The 19,257-nt window shown below is 47.6% G+C and overlaps 1 protein-coding gene across 1 annotated transcript; it reads left to right on the top strand.

Annotated features, from left to right (window-relative positions):
- Positions 1 to 17,923: 17,923 nt before the first annotated feature.
- Positions 17,924 to 18,847, top strand: LOC311200915 (olfactory receptor 14A16-like; the record flags this gene model as incomplete). The annotated part of the gene is made up of 1 exon (XM_084275218.1): positions 17,924 to 18,847. The coding sequence occupies one exon, from the start codon at positions 17,924 to 17,926 to the stop codon at positions 18,845 to 18,847; it is 924 nt and encodes a 307-aa protein (XP_084131344.1).
- Between the last annotated feature and the right edge of the window lie 410 nt (positions 18,848 to 19,257).

Raw genomic sequence — 19,257 nt, 5'->3', positions numbered from 1 at the left:
AGGAAGGGTCTCTTTCCCCCTGTGAATGGAAGGGAGTCAGTCCAGTAATTCCAGACCCTTCATCCTTGCTTTGCAGCCCTGGGGCTGGAAGGACTTGCTGCTCTGACCTATGGCTGCCACAAACCCATTGGAGTTTCCATTCCTCTTGCCCCAGTTCTGGTGGCACAAATAGGCACCTTCTGTATGGGAGCTGCTGGTCACAGCTCCCTTAGGAATGGAGGCAAGTTGCAATTTACTCTTCTCCATGAGAGTGAGCCTCATAAGATGGAAAGTGGGTGTCACCCACATTTGCTCGCACCCAAAACTATCGCCGTTCACGGCGTGGCGACCTGGTTCAGGAACGGCACCGGCGCCACACTCTGGCTGCTCGGTCCATCCACTCACAGACACCAATGTGGTGGGCGGCAAATGGCGTTTATTGGAGAGGGGCGCGGGGCTTTATACCCCAGGGGTCAGATGTCACTTCCGTCCGCTTACCTCACTGGCTCCCTACTATTGGTTACCTAAGGAGAGGGGGGGTCCTACCTTTCCGTACAGCCCGAAATCTTCCGACCGCCAGGCCCCATCTACCGACATTTCCCCCCTCCCTGTGCTCACTAAAACTACTCATAGTGCAAAGTGCAAAAGTGACACACAATACTGATATATAAAAAGGTGACAGCTTATAACAGTGTTGGACTACAGTAGTGACAATACGTAAGAGTGATAATATGTAATAGTGATAATATATAATAGTGATAATAATAGTGATAATATGTTAGTAATAATATATAATAGTGATGTTATAATATTGATAGCTTATAATAGTGACAGCTTATAATGTTAGTAGCATAAGGCACATTAAGTGAATGATAGTCAGGGGTAGCTTAGACAGTAGGATATACTAGGGACAACTACAGAACAGTAGGGGTAGTGCTCAGTGGTTACTTTCTTAAAGCATCTGTCTGTTTTCTACAAAGAGAATGTTAACCCTCTCTAGACGACTCTTGACGAATGCTGTGAGCTTGTTCAGTACGCAGGGTCTGAAAATCAGTGCTATTATGGTCATTACAGCTGGTCCCAACAAGGTAGATATTAAGGTGGTTAGCCATGGCGAATAACTAAACCATGATCCCAGCCATCCTCGTTGGGCCTCTCTTTCCTTTTTTCTCTGAGCTAACCTTTCTCTCAGTTGAGCCTTCGAATCCCTGACTAACCCTGTGTGGTCAGCATAAAAGCAGTATTCCTCTTTCAAGGCGGCACAAAGGCCTCCTTGTTGCATGAACAGGAGGTCTAAACCCCGTCTGTTCTGCAAGACAACCTCTGAGAGTGAGGAGACAGATTGTTCTAGATGGGTCATAGATTCCTCGAGTCTTTGCAGATCTTCGTCGATGGCTGTTTGTAGTCGAGCCAGGTCTTGGTGATGGTTCAGCATAGCGGTCGCTCCCGTAGCTGTACCAGCTATTCCCAGGCCGAGCAGTGTTGCTACTGTCAGTGCTGTCAGTATTTCTCTCTTTTGGATCCTGTTGTCTGCATCTCCCCCTTAGTTGCTCATCTCTTCATCCGAATGATATAGGACCCTGGGAACAATCAAAACTTGTGCACAAAAGTCAGTTGTAGAGTTGAAATGCTTAATGGACACACAGGGGGTCAGACCTGTCTGATGACAGATCCACATCCCTGATGCTGATGGAATTGCCCTGTGATAGATGAGCCTTTGTTCAGTAAACCACATGTACCTTGAAACAGGTTGTAATGTTCTGACTTTGTAAGAATGATTGTGTAACGTATATTGTTAGTTGCTAACGAAGCATAGAACTGAGTTATAGGTAACTTAGTAGTGGAAACCATAGAAATTAAGCAGCCAATGAATGAGCTTGCTGTTAAAGATGACCAAATATGGGAGAGGGGTCAACTAAGGGACAAGTGAGGAAGAGGAGCAACTTCATCCCATCGACCACTAGAAGGTAGAAGACGACCCCCTAACAACAACTGGCGCATGTGCAGAAGAAGCCTCAGTGAAACAATCGGGACCCGGAACTAAAGGACTATAAAAACCTGAATTCGGAGAGGGACGGTGTGTGCCGTTGGTAGAGCTGAGACTCTCCGGCCGCCCAGCGCTGTTTGCTTAATTGCCGCCTGCTAAATTAATAAAATTAAGTTTGTAACTGAATTAACTGGTTTCCGACTGGTGACTGGGAAACCCACGATAACAATTTGGTGCCGTGACTCGGATGGAGAACAACCGGACGTGAGCCTCTGAGCAGGGAGGCGCCCCGCTGTATCAGTGGCCCTGCCAGAGTATCCGCTCGGCTCTCCACCCACGAACCGAAATTCTCGGCAATAAGCAAAGAAAAGCCGGCAAAGCCCCTTAATCTTTGTGCACGAAGTCCCGGACGAAGACGTGGGACGCGTGAGTATAGGCCAGTTTACCGTTCGGTTGGGGCCAGGATTCCCGGGGTGGGAGAGGTACAAACCCCGAGAGGTGGGTAAGAGTACAGACCCCGGATGATGGGACAGAGGAAAAGCAGGCCCACTGTCACCATGGGTGGGGGAGATCCTGTGAATCTTTCCCCAGTACCCCCGAGTAGTCCATTGGGACTGATGATTAAGTACTGGGATGCTCACCCTTCTAGGCGGGGTAAGAGTAAAGTAAAGATGATACATTAATGTATGGAAGTCTGGGCAGGACAACCCATAAGGGGTGAATCTGTTCGCTGGCCCAGGTTTGGTTCCTTTGAGGATTGGGTATGTCAAGCTCTAAATTTGTGTGTAAATGAAAAGGAACCCTTTAGTTTAGAAGAAAGTGAATATGCAGCCCTTTGGATAATTTCTGAAACAAGGGCAAATTTATACACTTTAAGTGAAAGAGAACCCCTTACGAGAAGTGGCAATGGGGGGATGAGAAAATGTTTAAAGAAGACTAGGGGTGTCAAGAACTTTATTTGCTGGGGATAAGGAGTAAGACAGAGCCCCTGGTAAAACTGAAAGTATGTCCCCAGCAGTAAGAAATTGAGTTCCTTGTGGACTCAGGGACGGAAAGATCCACCATCCAAAGTTTACCCCCGGGGATGTAAAATTTCCTCGGAGACAGTACAGGTAATTGGCGCAAAAGGGGAACCCTTTGCGGTACCCGTGGTCAAGGAAATATTATTTGAAAGCAACTCCAAAATTGGCTTAGGATTATTGTTGCTGGTGCCTGAAGCCGACTATAATTTACTGAGACAAGACTTAATGGTTAAACTAGGAATTTCTTTGGAAATAAATAAAAAAACAATTACGAGTTAAATTATGCTCCCTTAAAGTCGAAGACGAAAAGCAAATTAACCCTGAGGTATGGTATACCCCAGAGACCACGGGAAGATTAAATATTAAACCTTTTGTGATTGTGATTAAGGACCCTGAGGTCCCGGTACAAATTAAACAATGCCCACTACCTGAGGAGGGTAGGAAGGGATTGAAACCAGAAATTAAAAGACTAACAACTTTTACGGGAATATGAGCCGGGCCAAGGAGTAACCCTCGTCCAGTATGTGGACGACTTGTTGTTGGTCAGAGAAGATGAGGAAACAATTAGACGGGAGAGTATTAAACTTTTAAACTTTTTAGGTTTACAGGGTTTAAAGGTGTTTAAACAAAAATTACAGTCTGTAGAAGAAGTAGTAAAGTACCTAGGACACAGACTCAGTAAAGGAACTAAGAAATTGGATCGTGAAAGGGTTAATGGAATACTCTCTATGCCTCTGCCCAGAAATAAATGACAAGTGTAACAATTATTGGGACTTTTTGGGTATTGTAGACAATGGGTTGAGAATTTTAGTGGAAAAGCAAAATTTTTATATGCTAAATTAGCTCACGATTGGTTGCTAAAGTGGACTCCAGAGGATGGAGAAAAATTGGAAACACTTAAGAGGGAATTGACAAATGCCCCCATGCTCAGTTTACCCGACTTGTGGAGACTCTTTTTCTTATTTGTTAATACAGAGGGAGGTGTCGCATACGGGGTATTGGCTCAGGAGTGGGCAGGAAGCAAAAACCTATAGCCTATCAAACTATTAGACCCGATTAGTAGGGGATGGCCCACTTGTCTGCAAATAATAGCAGCCACGGTACTATTGGTGGAGGAAGCTCTCAAAATTACCTTTGGAGGAGAGTTGAAAGTAATCAGGGGAATATTACAACAAAAAAGTGGACAAATGGATATTAATTGCTTCTCCAAAGTTGTCTCTAGAAACTACCTCTCTGCAGAATCCGGCCCAACTTTTATATCTTGAACCTTATTCACAGACTCAAAATATGCTTTTGGAACAGCTTATACATTTAGAAGGTTTGGGAATAGAGAGGGTTAACAAATTTACAAGGAAAAGACTAATCCATCAAGAGCTTACAAGCCATAAGGGGCCTTAAGAAAATTGCAGTGGTACGCTTGAGGGGACACCAGAAAGGGTTAACCCCGCAAATAAGAGCAAATAATTTAGCTGACCAAGAAGCTAAAAGAGCTGCTTTACTAATTCTGGAGACTAGGGACACAGATATATCGGATAAGAGGCAGAAAGAACTAAATCCACAGGTACCGAAATTCATACCAGAGGAGTAAGAAAAACTAGTAAAGATGGGAATACAAAAGAATAGTTCAGGAACCTGAGAATTACCTGACAGCCAAGAGGTTTTTCCTAAAACAATGGCCCTCAAAATTTTACAAAGAATACACAGCGGTACACACTGGGGCACTCAAGCCTTAATTGACCAATTTGTAATTAAGTATATGTGCATTGGTTTATATGATCTGGCTAAGCAAATTTTAAGGGGATGTATAACGCATCAAAGGGTCAATAGACAATATCTAAGAAAAATAAAGCAGCTGAATCCTGTAGTTTCACAAAATGTTTTAACTAGTATTTTTAACAGTACTGCTGCCTACAACAAGAGTTTTCCTACTCCCAGGCACTGTGCCCCTCCCCTGTGCTGGCATCTTGCTGGTGCCAGTGTATCTGCGGGGTGGACTTGGCCAGGGAGATCACAGAGTTACAGCTGCGTGGTGGTGTGCTGACTTAGCACGCAGCTCAGCTGCTTCCCCTGGCTGGTTCACCAAGCAAGCATGGAAGCTGCTTGCACTGGCTGGAGGGAAGCACAAGATGCACATGGAAAAAGCAGGAGGAAGAATCCTGGCCCATAGACCCTTTTCTAATACACAAATTGATTTTACCAATTCGACAACACGAACCACGGCCTGGGTGGAGGTTAAAATATTATTAGAAAAAAAAAAAAAGAAAAAAAAAAAAATTACTCCCCGATGTGGGATTGTTGAAACTGTAGATTTGGAATTGAGTGACAACACCACACACCATGGCACCCACAAAGTTCTGGCAGAGTTGAAAGAATGAATGGAGAAATTAAAAAACAATTAACAAAATTCAAATTGGAAACAGGGATGTCCTGGATGGTGTTGACCATTGGCTCTATTAAATATCTAAACACAGCCGAGAACTGATGTGGGTGTTTTGTTGCCTTTTGGTAAGGCTCGGCGACCTGGTTCAGGAACGGCACCGGCGCCACACTCTGGCAGCACGGTCCATCAGCTCACAGACACCAACGTGGTGGACGGCAAATGGCGTTTATTAGAGAGGGGCGCGGGGCTTTATACCCCAGGGATCGGATGTCACTTCCGTCCGCTTACCTCACCGGCTACCTACTATTGGTTACCTAAAGAGAGGGGGGGGTCCTACCTTTCCGTACAGCCCGAAATCTTCCGACCGCCAGGCCCCATCTACCGACATTTCCCCCCTCCCTGTGCTCACTAAAACTACTTATAGTGCAAAGTGCAAAAGTGACACACAATACTGATATATAAAAAGGTGACAGCTTATAACAGTGTTGGACTACAGTAGTGACAATACATAATAGTGATAATAATAGTGATAATATGTAATAGTGATAATATATAATAGTGATGATAATATATAATAGTGATAATAGTGACAATATGTTAGTAATAATATATAATAGTGATAAGTTATAATATTGATAGCTTATAATAGTGATAGCTTATAATGTTAGTAGCATAAGGCACATTAAGTGAATGATAGTCAGGGGTAGCTTAGACAGTAGGGTATACTAGGGACAACTACAGAACAGTAGAGGTAGTGCTCAGTGGTTACTTTCTTAAAGCATCTGTCTGTTTTCTACAAAGAGAATGTGAACCCTCTCTAGATGAGTCTTGACGAATGCTGTGAGCTTATTCAGTACACAGGGTCTGAAAATCAGTGCTATTATGATCATTACAACTGGTCCCAACAAGGTAGATATTAAGGTGGTTAGCCATGGCGAATAACTAAACCATGATCCCAGCCATCCTCGTTGGGCCTCTCTTTCCTTTTTTCTCTGAGCTAACCTTTCTCTCAGTTGAGCCTTCGAATCCCTGACTAACCCTGTGTGGTCAGCATAAAAGCAGCATTCCTCTTTCAAGGCGGCACAAAGGCCTCCTTGTTGCATGAACAGGAGGTCTAATCCTCGTCTGTTCTGCAAAACAACCTCTGAGAGTGAAGAGACAGATTTTTCTAGATGGGTCATAGATTCCTCGAGTCTTTGCAGATCTTCGTCGATGGCAGTTTGTAGTCGAGCCAGGTCTTGGTGATGGTTCAGCATAGCGGTCGCTCCTGTAGCTGTGCCAGCTATTCCCAGGCCGAGCAGTGTTGCTACTGTCAGTGCTGTCAGTATTTCTCTCTTTTGGATCCTGCTGTCTGCTTCTCCCCAGTAATAGCTCATTTCTTCATCCGAATGATATAGGACCCTGGGAATAATCAAAACTTGTGCACAAAAGTCAGTTGACGAGTTAAAATGCTTAATGGACACACAGGGTGTCAGACCTGTCTGATGACAGATCCACATCCCTGACGCGGATGGAATTGCCCATTTATGGGTTCTATCGATCGCAACCGTTTCTGCACAGACCACACTGTTCCAGCTCGCTAAGGTGGCATTACCAAAACATATGCCTTGGCCTTTAACCTGGTCCAAAGCGATTCCTCTCCGTGGTGTATCCCACCTGCACTGAGTCAGGTTATCTTTCCATGAGTAGCTAAAAGGAGTGTTGAGGGCAATACCCTCATAGTAAGGGGGATAAGCATCATAACACAGCCAACATGCATTAGTAAGATTGGGGTTGGATCGATTCAGTGATCGGAAAGTAGCATCTAACACACCTAAGAATGATTTGCCAGCCGAAAGGTGAGAGTCTGGGATCGAATTGTCTAAGGAGACCTTTCATTTAGCTGGTAGGGGACTGCTTGGGACAGAAGTAGAAATTGGTAAGCTGTCCTTTCCTTGTTTGTTGTGATTCTGGAAATGCAAAACTGATACACGGTAGACATACTGAATTTGCCACATACTTTCTCGAGATTGTTGATTCAGGAGATCTGTAGCATTGGCAGTTTTGTTGGAAATTATTTCCAAAACTGCTTGCAAGTGAATTATGCAGTTCAGGTTGTAAATTGGTTCCCATGCCCCTGTTATCAATTCATTAGGCTTCCATGTGGCCAGCCTGTAATGCTTTGTTCTTTTGGGAGGCCACTCATTTTTCCCCCTAATTTTGTGTTCCACCTATTTCAATCTCGACAGATCTTTTACAACTGCCTTGTAACTCCAGCTGCTGAGTTGAGGCTTGTATTTCCTCTAATACCAATTCCTGTTATTTTCCATTTTCTTTGCTACGTAACCAGCCTTGCTCTCAGTTAGCTAATTCATGAACGCTGCAAACCGACCCACCAGATAAGCAACATTGCAAGATGCAAGTTGCTACATTCCATTGGCTTCCCTCTACCCCCATAAATGAGGGCAGGGATAAACACAGCTGATAAGGCAGGCATCCTCACTGTGACTTCTTTCTTCTCCCTGGAAAGAAAATAAACAAATTCGCTTCTCTGTGAGAAGAGGAAAAAACAACAAGGTGGGGAAAAGAGGTGGGGAACAGCGAGTCCTTAATGTTAAAGGCAGCAACAAGGCAATTTCTTATAAAACTATGCAGATAGAATCTTCTGTTCTAAGTGTGGAGATAAACTGTAGTGTCTACCAAAAATGTTACAGGTATTAACTTAGGTTCTACAAAACAAGTAATCAGTAAATCACGTCAGTGGTTTCCGGTGAGTTTTCTGATATATATATATACACCCTTCGCCCCCCACTCACTTACAAGGGGACGAAGGAGCTAGCCTCCCGGCAGCTTGGGGAACGCAGTTAAATGCAATAAAAAAGCACTAGGAACAGGATTTTCGACCTTGATTTGTGGATTTTGGGGTTGTCTTAGTACTAACTTTTCCAATTTATCTGTCGGCACCCCATTCATGAGTTCTCAGGGAATGCCTTTTCACCATCCCATGGTCCACAGACTATTATGTTTGTTTTCTATACCTTCCGTAATTATTTCCCTTTTGCTTCTCTTTCTGATAACAAAATTCCATCTCCTACTGACAGGGACACTCTCAACACATAGTCTGACTCCTGTCCACACAAACAGCTTAAATTTGCCACTCGCTTTATCTGTCTCCAGCTGCTCTCCTTGCGGAGACACAGAACCACCGATCAGAACTCACACTCGCTTCACAGTCAGACTGCATCTCAGTCAAACACTTAAATCATTCAAACAACACACGGTACCGGGCACAAAGATTTCTTGCATATGAAAATAACAACAATGGTTATGAAAAGGTTTTTCTCTCTCTTGCAGATACACTGCAGCTCAGTCACACACCATTCACACCAGAGTTAACTCATTTCACTCACACAAATAGTTCATCAAATTTAAATCAATTTTCAAAACTCAGTTCCTTTTAGCAATATCTGAAGTCAATACCAATAAATCAATGTCACCAGAAAAGGACTCCCTGTTGGGGAATGGAACCCCGGTCTCCTGTGTGACAGGCAGGACTTCTCTTGCTTAGCAGCAACTGTTTGTTTACTTCTACCGACTGCCATAGGGGCAGCCATTCTATACAACTCAAAGCGGCAATACATCCTGAGAGGGTCCGACTTAAGTATCAAATTTCCCCTATTCACTCTCAGGACCTCACACCTTTCTGTTCTCCAAGAATCCTGCCGACTACGCCATTAAATTGTCATGATCAGCATCCATATAAATGACTTTGGCAGAGGTTAAACCCCCTTGCATTCCAACCAACCTCAGATTGCTCTGGGTGGCTGGGGGCGGCTGGGCTTAACCCCTGAGTGATGTCCAATTAGGTGCTTCATCGTGAGGAGGTCTTCACAATTCTCGGGAACAGAATTAAGACTCAAAACGGAGTTGAGGTTTAAGTTACTTTATTTGGCCCACAACAAGCGTGCAGGAGAAGGGGGAAAAGAAAGATAAAAGAATGAGTGAGAGAGAGAGAGAGAGATTGCAATATCTACCACCACAGAGCTGAGGTGTCCCATCAGTCCGAATCAACTTTACATCAGGTGGGGAGTTCCATTAGTTGCTGGTTGTCATGGATCAGCGCTGCGTGCAGGGGGGTTGCTCCACTGTGGACATGCACACTAATGTGGCAGTTCTTCTTTGTTTTATTCAGTTCAATGATACTTATTCATTAGGTTACCTCATACGCCTGTACATATTCATAACCTGTCCCGCTTTGTATAAAAATGAGTTCCAAGAAGTGATTTCCATAATTTCCTCCCAGCTGCGCCTGTGCACTGCTGTTGGGTGGTGGTCGTTGAGGGTCATGGGGATGAAGTTGGATGTCTCCTCTTCTTCACCGCAAGTAACCTTTTGTTTTGCGCAGACTCAGTTACTCCTTCACTCTGATCCCAACTACAAGTTTGGTTTCAGCAGGGTTTGTGTACCTTCAAGGACAAGGGGGACCTTGAACTAGTTACAATGAAATGCTTTGCCTGCATTTGTGACCAATTAGAGACAAGCAAGGAATTCATGAACAGATAAGGGTAATGGAACTTGTCAAAGAAGTCATTTTATTTCCACAGAGCACATAGTCCTTGAGTGTGTAATTTACTTAAAATATGGTGCTAGACTCAAACTTATGTCCCAATTGATGTTTCTTCTTTATCAGTGAGGCAGAGCTGTTCAAGCGATGCATTGTTTATGGGAGGTCACCGCTATGGCACTTCAAGCTATCCTGTTAGCAAGTCTTCCTTAACCCTTTACAAGCGTTTTAATGCAATATTTCAGCAATGTTGAGACAAAGGTCCACTGGTACAGGCATTTGTTGAGGGACACAGTACGTCACAAGATGTCACAATGAACAACCTGCCTCTGTACTGGGGATGCCACAATCAACAACCTGCCTCTGTCCGTGGAGCCTGGCACCCTGTGCCTCTGTACCAGGATGCTATAAAGGACAACCTGCCTCCATACCAAAGGTGTCTTGCACCAGGTGCGTCTGTATGGGGTGTGTGGTAATCGAAAGCCTTCCTCTGTACCGAGGGTGTCTTAACGCACTGCCTGCCTCTCTACCGGGGATGGCATAACGGACCATTTACCTCTGTACTGGGTGTGTCATAACGGACCATTTACCTCTGTACTGGGTGTGTCAGAATGGACAGCCTGCCTCTGTACAGGGTGTGTCTAGCACCCCTTGGCTCTGTACCGGGGTGCTGTAAAGGACAGCCTGCCTCCGTAATGGGGGTTTCTCGCACCCTGTGTGTCTGCACGGGATGTGTTGTATTCGGCAGCCTGCCTCTGTAACGGGGGTGTTGTAATGGAAAACTTGCCTCTGGAGCAGGGGTATCTGGCAACTCTTTCCTCTGTACTGGGTGTGTCTGGCACCCTGTTCCTCTGCACCAGATGTGTCTGGCACCCCATGCCACTGTACTGTGGTGAGGTAAAGGACAGCTTGCCCTTAAACTGAGGGTGTCTTACACCCTATGTGTCTGTATGGGGTGTGTCGTAATGGACAGCCTGCCTCTGTACCAGGTGTGTCATAACAGACAGCCTCCCTGTGGAGAAAGCGTGTCTTGAACCCCGTGCATCTGTACATGGGGTAGCAGAATAGACTGCTTGCCTCTGTAATGCAGATGTCACAATCAACAGCCTACCTCTGAACTGGGGGTGTCACAATGAACAACCTACTTCTGTCCGGGTAGTCTCACACCCTGTGCCTCTCTACCAGGGAGTTACAAAGGACAACCTGCCTCTCTACCAGGGTTGTCATAATGGAGAGCATCCCTGTGTTCTGTGAACGTCACAATGGACAGCCTGCCTCTGTACCGCATGTGTCACAATGGACAGCCTGGTTCGCTGCCACTGGTTTCATTTTGGACAGCCTGCCTCTGTACAGGGTGTGTCTAGCACCCCTTGCCTCTGTACCAGGGTGCTGTAAAGGACAGCCTGCCTCTGTATCATGGGGTTTCTTACACCCTGTGTGTCTGTACGGGGTGTGTGGTAATGGACAGCCTGCCCATGTACCAGGTATATCGAAATTAAAAGCCTGACTCTTTATCAGGGTGTTGTAATGGAAAGTTTGCTTCTGTACCAGGTGTGTCTGGCAACTCCTTCCTCTGTACCAGGTGTGTCTGGCATCCCATTCCTCTGCACCGGCTGTGTCTAGCACCCCATGCCCCTGTACCAGAGTGCTGTAAAGGACAACTGGCCTTGAACCAGGGGTGTCTTCTACCCTTTGTATCTGTACAGGGTGTGTGGTAACTGTTAGCCTACCTCTATACTGGTGGTGTTGTAACGGACAACGTGACTCCATACCGGTGGTGTCTTGCACCCGGTGCCTCTGTACCACAGCTGTCATAATGGACAGCCTGCCTCTGTACTGGGGCTGTCATAATAGACCGTTTACCTCTGTACAGGGTGTGTCATAATGGACAGCCTGCCTCTGTACAGGGTGTGTCTAGCACCCCTTGCCTCTGTACTGGGGTGCTGTACAAGACAGCCTCCCTCTGTACCAGGGGTTTCTTGCATCCTGTGTGTCTGCACAGGCTGTGTGGTAATGGACAGCCTGCCCATGTAACAGGGGTGTCTTAATGAAAAGCTTGCCTCTGTAGCAGGTGTGTCTGGCACCCCATGCTTCTGTACCATGGTGCATTAAAAGACAGCCTGCCCTTATACCAGGGGTGTCTTGTACCCTGTGTGTCTGTACTGGGTGAGTGGTAATGGACAGCCTGCATCTATACTAAGGGTGTCCCAATGGACAGCCCGCCTCTGTACCAGGGTGGCGAGTGGACAGCCTGCCTCTGTACCACGGGTGTCATAATGGACAGCTGCCCTCTGTAACCGGGGTGATGCAATGGACAGCCTGACTTTGTACTGGGTGTGTCTGGAAGCCTGTTCCTCTGTACCAGAGTGCTATAAAGGACAGCCTGCCTCTATGCTGGGGATGTCTTATACCGTGTGCGTCTCTACAGGGTGTCACAATGGACAGCCAGCCTCTGTACCAGAAGTGTTGTATTGGACAGCCTGCCTCTGTATCGGGTGTGTCATAACGGACAGCCTACCTGTGGAAGAAGTGTGTCTTGAACCCCACGGCTATGTACATGAGATGCCAGAATAGGAAGCCTTCCTCTGTCCTAATGGACAACCTCCCTGTGTGCCATGGATGTCACAATGAACAACCTGCCTCTGTGTCGGGGATGTCACAATCAAAAACCTGCCTCTGTCCGTGGAGCCTTGCACCCCGTGCCTCTGTACCAGGGTGCTCTAAAGGACAACCTGCCTCTATACCAGAGGTGTCTTGCACCAGGTGCCTCTGTATGGGGTGTGTGGTAATCAAAAGCCTTCCTCTGTACCAGGAGTGTTGTTGCAGTTTTGTGAGGCTGTGCTGCTGAGATGGTTTCTCTAAGCAGCAGTTAGAGTTTTCTGCCAGCCTGAACTATAAGCAACGAGCAATTCAAGGCCAAAGTCGCGGCCCGAGAGACAGTCGAGTGCCTCTGAGAATCACATAGAGGAGAAAACAACCTGGAAGCAGCTGTATTTTGCCAGTAGAGGAGGGAGTGAGAAGATGTAACGGGCTGTGCAGACACCAAAGCCGGGGAAGGGTGGGGGAGGAGGTGCCGCAGGTGCTGGAGAGAAAGATGCCCCTTGCAGCCCCTGGAGAAACCCATGGAAAAGGCCCAGACCCCACCTGCAGCCCGTGGAGGGGCTCCACGCTGGATGGAGCAGGTGGAGACATACAGGAGACGCTGTGACCCTACATTGGAACAAGCCCCTGCCAGCACTTGCAGCCATGAGGAGAATCAGAGAGACAGAGACGAGTGACAGAGAGATTTGCACCAGAACAGGTTTCCTGGGGGAGGCTGGTGACCCCACAGAGGACTGGGACTGAGAGACAGTGTGATTTATGGCTGCACCCATAGCAGTGACCCACGTCAGGGCAGCTGATGAATAAAGCCCTGGGGAACGGACTCACATTGGAGAAGTTCGTGGAGGACTGTCTCCTGTGGGTGAGACCCCACGGTGCAGCAGAGGGAGGGTGTGGAATGAATGCTCCCCCTGCACACCCCGGCCAAGAAGGAAACCAACTTACAAGGGACTGACTGAACCCCCCCCATCTCACAGTCCCTGTCCCCCTGTGCTGCGATCATCAGAGGGAAGAAGGGAGTGAAATCATGACTAAAATCAGCTAAGAAGGGAGCGGGGAGGGAGGTTAGAGGTGTCTTAAGATCTGGAAAAGGAAAACAGCTCGTGAAGAACCCCATTTTCCCAGTCCCTGCCCCCCCTGTGCCACAATCAGGTGGAAGAAAGGAGCAAGATCATGGCTAAAGGGAATTCCACTTAGAATGCAGGGGTGGGGGGAAGGTGCTACTGTTAACCCCATCTTCCCCAGTCCCTGCCCCCCCCTGTGCTGTGAACAGGGGGGAAGAAGGGAGCAAAATCCTGACTAAAGTCTGCTAAGAAGGGAGTGGTGGGGGGAAAGTGTTTTAAGATCTGGGTACGTTTGTTTTAAGATCTGGTCATGCTCCCAAATCCGTTTTTTTTCTTCACTGTTCTTTGTAGTTTAGTGTAGTGTAATAAAGTAGACTAGTTTCTCTCTTTTTCACTTAGTGTTGAGTCTGTTTTGCCCACGTCGACGACAGAGTGATCTCTCCCTGTCCTTATTTTGACTCCTGAGCCTCTTAATACATATTTTCTCCCCTGTCCAACAAAGAAGGGGAGTAATAGACTGACTTCGGTGGGCATCTGGCCTCTAGCCAGGGCTAAACCACGACAACATTAATAACAGAAGGAGGGCCAGGGAGGGAGGATCTCCCACCTTTACTGAAAGTGGGGGGAACCATTGTGATGGAGGATGAAGAAAAAAGACTGATGTACTTAATCCCTTCTTTGCCTCAGTCTTCAGCAGTAAAACCAGTTGTCTCCTGATACACAGATCCCTGATTGGAAAGATGGGGATGGGAAGCAGACCAAAGCTCCCATAATCCCAGGGTAATTCGTAAGTGACCTGCTCAGCTGCTTAGATCTGCACAAGTCAATGGTTCCAGATGGGATACACCTGAGGGTACTGAGGAAGCTGGCAGAAGTGCTTGCCAAGAATCTTTCCCTTATTTACCAGCTTTCAAGGATGACCAGGGTGGTTCCACCTGACTGGAAGCTGGCACATGTGACACCCATCTACAAGAACAGTCAGAAGAATGTCACAGGGAACTACAGGTCTGTCAACCTGACCTCGGTGCTGGGGAAGGTAATGGAACAAATCATCTTGAGTACCATGATGCAACACATGCAGGACACTCAGGCAATCAGGCCCACTCAGCATGGATTTAGGAAAGGCAGATGGTGCTTGAAGAAGCTGATCTTCTATAACAAGGTGACCTGCTAAGTGGATGAGGGGAAGGCTGTGGATGTGGTCTACATAGTTAAGCCTTCATCACTGTCTCCACGGCATCCTCCTGGAGAAATCTGAGCACCTTACCAGGGACACATAATACAAAGAGAGCATAGCTTTTTGTTACAGAATGTCTGCATCACACAAGACCTGGAGATACTGGGTTAGGAATGGGATAAATGTGAACCATGTTAGTATAGAAGAGATTCCCTGGAAGCCCCTGGTGAAGGCCATTGTCAGTAAGGTTGTTCCCCCACCTCCCATTCTGGATGATATGGAACACTGATTCTACCTGCATCCTGTAGAGATCACCATGCTTGAGCATGTGGAGACACCTGAAGGAGGCTGTGACCTCATAGGAAGCCTGTGCTGGAGCAGGTTTGCTGGCAGGGCTGTGGAGGACCCACGCTGGGGCAGTCTGTTGCTGAAGGAGGGCAGCCCATTCAAGTGACCCACCCTGGAGCAGATGGTGATGATCTGAAGCCATGTGGGAAGGACTCATGTTGGAGGGGTTTATGGAGGACTGTCTCCTGTGGGTGGGACCCAATGCTGGAGTAAGAGGAGACTGAGAGGAGTCCTCCCATGAAGAGGAAGGAGCATCAGAGACTATGTGTGATGAACTGACCCCAATCCCCATTCCCATTCCCCACCCCTATGCCGCTCAGTCGGAGGAAGGAGAGAAGTGGAGAGTGAAGTGGACCCTGACAAAAACAGGGAGGGATATGGGGTGTGTTTTAAAGTTTGGTTCTTTTCCTTTTTCTTCATTGCTCTACTCCCTTTGGATTGGGTAATAAATTAGATGGGTTTCTTGAGAGTAACTCAGGAGAGTGACCGCTGCATGATCTCTCCCTGTATTTAACCTGACCCTTTGATACATCTTTTCTCCCCTATTCAGGTGAGGAGGAAGAGTGATAGAACAGCTTTAGTCAGCACCTGGGTGAAACCACCACACATTCAAAAAGAGGTTGAAGAGGAAGAATAAGTACATGGGGGTGTGGGGTCAATGCTCATAGGCTACAGTAATGATCATTAAACACTTGCCCAGAGGAGCAGCCAGTTAGATGCCCAGGAAGAGCCAGAAGTGCGGGAGCTGCAGCTCCTGTGTGTCTGCAAAGGCCAGGAGGAGGAACTGGCTGATGGAGCTGCTGCTGGACATTTGCTGCCTCTAGCTATGGGAAAGTGTTGCAGAAGTAAAAGAAGTCAGGAGAGATTTATATAGAAGGAAAATTAAAATGCTTCATTTGTGTCACAAACTCCTAGGTATATATGAGGAGCTGAAGCCTCTTCCATGGGCCAGAGCTGTGTTCCCTTCCAGCACCATGTATGCAAAGCAAGGATGACGGGTCTGGAATGACTGGCCTGACTCCCTTCTTTTCACAGGGGACAAGAGTTGCCTCCCTGTCCCTGCCTGGGGGTCCTGTTTCATGGGGAGACAAGGAAAGGTGATTGTCCTGCCCAGCTCTGGTTTGATCAGGAGAAAGGACTCTGCTGGACAGAAGGATTTCTCCCCAGACAAGGGAGAGAACATCAGAGAGGACTTTAGTATCTTTCCAAGTTGGTTCCTTGGAGCTCCAGGGACACCTTGCAGGAGCCTGTGGGGAATGGAGTATGTGATGTATTCACCTGCTCCTCTGCTGTGAGCTGGGCTGGGCTCCTGGGACAGTGGGAGATCATGAAACATTACAGCGCTGCAGAGAGACAGCTCTGCCCAGGAGCAGCTCCTCTGCCAAGGGCACAGGACTGGGGACACTGCCTGTAGGCACTGAGGGAAGACCTGTGAGGCTGAGAGAGCTGATGGATGCTGAGAGTTCACTGGAGGAGAAATCTCCACAGCACTCTGCCTGGTATGTCTGTGGGTGCAGGACAATGCAGGTTCTGTTCCTGGAGGGATCTCCTAAAGCTGGGACATGGGGCAGTGTGTGGGGTGTGTCAGGAGGACAGGTTCTCTCTAGGACCAGAAAGTGCTACCTGGAAGGGATGCCCTTGTGCCCCATCAGAGGGACAGGGCAGGACAGCTGTCTTGTCCTGGGCATGGCTGCAGAGGTGTGAAGCAGCGTGTGTACCCAGGGGTGCCCAGGGCTGTCCTTGTGAGCAGGGTCAGCACTCAGCCTGGCTCATGGGGTTTCCACAGCACCTCTGGGTTTGAGGAGTGACCCAGGGAAAGGATGCATAAGGTCTTCCTGCTCTAAGAAAGTGCTGATTGGGTCAGCTTTGCTCCCAGCTCCAACTGATTCTTGAGTAATTCCAAAGGGACTTGGAAGAATAACATCAAGGAAACCTTTTCCTGATGCTTTCCTGATTATCCTTAGTCTTTATTTTGACTTCTCCTCTCCTGTGGGCTGTGCTGACTGTGGTAGATGAGAACTTATTTCTCCCCTCAAGAATTTTCAATGAAAACTCGATTCTCATTAAGATGGAGCTTTTCCTTAGCCCTGCACTGGGGCAGTGCCCTGATGCCAGGAGGGGTCTGCAGAGCAGAGATGAGCACAGATCAGGTTGGATGAGTTCTGTGAGCACAGAGCACGAGGTGACATGGGCAGAGAGAAGCAGTTCCAGGGACAGCTCCAGGCAGCAGAGACATTGTCAGGGAGGGAGAAGGAGCTGCTTCCAGAAATGCCACCCAGCACAGACTCTGACCCCTCTGTGGATTACTACTGAGTCTTCTGATTGGCTTCTCTAGAGAACAGAAAACCCTGATTATGTTTCAGCCTGTCTCAGTCATTCCAGCCTTGTATGAATAACTGGGGCACAGGATAGCTGAGACCAGGGCTGATTGAGCAGCTCTGCCCACTATGCACTCAGGGGAAGGTTTCACTGGCACTGCAGCAGCAATGTCAGGGAGTTCTGACAGAAGAAACACACCTCAGGTACAGGCAGGAGAAAACCAAAGCTCCAAAGCTCTGCTCTGCCCTCAGGTGAAATTGGAGTGACAGTGCTGAAAAGCTCATTCATATCCACAAGGGATTTACCCTCCTCCCAGCAGTGGCAAGCTCAAGGCAGCACAAAACAGAGCTCCCAAAAGGGACCTGCCAAAAGTCTTCCCAAATACAGAGTGTCAATCTGAGGGTATTCACTAAAATTTGCTAGAGGTATTCCTCAAAGCAGATTTTCCTAACTTTTCACTGTATTTTCCAACTCTCACAGCTCTCCCCACTTGAGGGCAGCAGATGTCCAACAGCAGCTCCTTCAGCCACTTCCTCCTCCTGCCCTTTGCAGACACACGGGAGCTGCAGCTCCTGCACTTCTGCCTCTTCCTGGGCATCTACCTGGCTGCTCTCCTGGGCAATGGCCTCATCATCATCACCATAGCCTGTGACCACCACCTCCACACCCCCATGTACTTCTTTCTCCTCAACCTCTCTGTTCTTGACCTTGGCTGCATCTCCACCACTGTTCCCAAATCCATGGCCAATTCCTTGAGGGATACCAGGGCCATTTCCTACACAGGATGTGTGGCTCAACTCTTTTTCTTTGTATTTTTGATCACAACAGAGTACTTTGTGCTCACTGTCATGTCCTATGACCGGTACGTTGCCATCTGCCACCCCCTGCACTACGGGACCCTCCTGGGCAGCAGAACTTGTGTCCACATGGCAGCAGCTGCCTGGGGCAGTGGGTTTCTCTATTCTGTGCTGCACACAGCCAACACATTTTCACTGCCCCTCTGCCGTGGTAATGCTGTTGACCAGTTCTTCTGTGAAATCCCCCAGATCCTCAAGCTCTCCTACACAAATGCCTACCTCAGGGAGATTGGAGTCATTGTGGTCAGTGCCTGTTTAGGTTTTGGTTGTTTTGTGTTTATTGTGGTGTCCTATGTGCAGATCTTCAGGGCTGTGCTGAGGATCCCCTCGCAGCAGGGTCGGCACAAAGCCTTTTCCACCTGCCTCCCTCACCTGGCTGTGGTCTGCCTGTTTGTCAGTACTGCGGTGTTTGCCAACCTGAAATCCTCCTCCATCTCGTCCCTGATTGTGGTTGTGCTAGTGTCATTTCTTTACTCGGTGTTTCCACCAGCAGTGAACCCCCTCATCTACAGCATGAGGAACCAGGAGCTCAAGGATGCCATGTGGAAACTGAGGACTGGATGTTTCTAAGCAATAAAAGGCTTATCTTCTTCTACATATCACTGACCATGTATCTCATGTTTGGACCAGTCTCAATTTTTAGTATTTTATGTTTGAGGTTATGTCGTGGTTTCACCCCGGCTGAGAGCCGAGATCCATGCAGCTGCCTGCTCCTTAAAGGAAAAGAGCAGGGGAAGATGGAAGGGGGGGTGAGAGGCAAGGGAAGGGAAAAGGAAGGGGCAAATAACCCCAAAACCTAGAAATAAGAGGCCCGTGGGTTGGGATAAGGATAGTTTACTAAGATAGCAGAAAGATACAATATAACAATGCTAACAGGACTTTAGAGCAAAAATACATGAAGCTGTTGATACCCAATGCAGTTTCTCACTGAACCCACAGCTCAGGCTGTGCCACCCAGAGCCGTCCCAGAACCCGACCGT

This window comes from Gallinula chloropus (assembly GCF_964237585.1).
Source record: "Gallinula chloropus genome assembly, chromosome: 25".
Taxonomy (NCBI): Eukaryota; Metazoa; Chordata; class Aves; order Gruiformes; family Rallidae; genus Gallinula; species Gallinula chloropus.
This window is presented reverse-complemented; position numbering and strand designations above follow the sequence as displayed.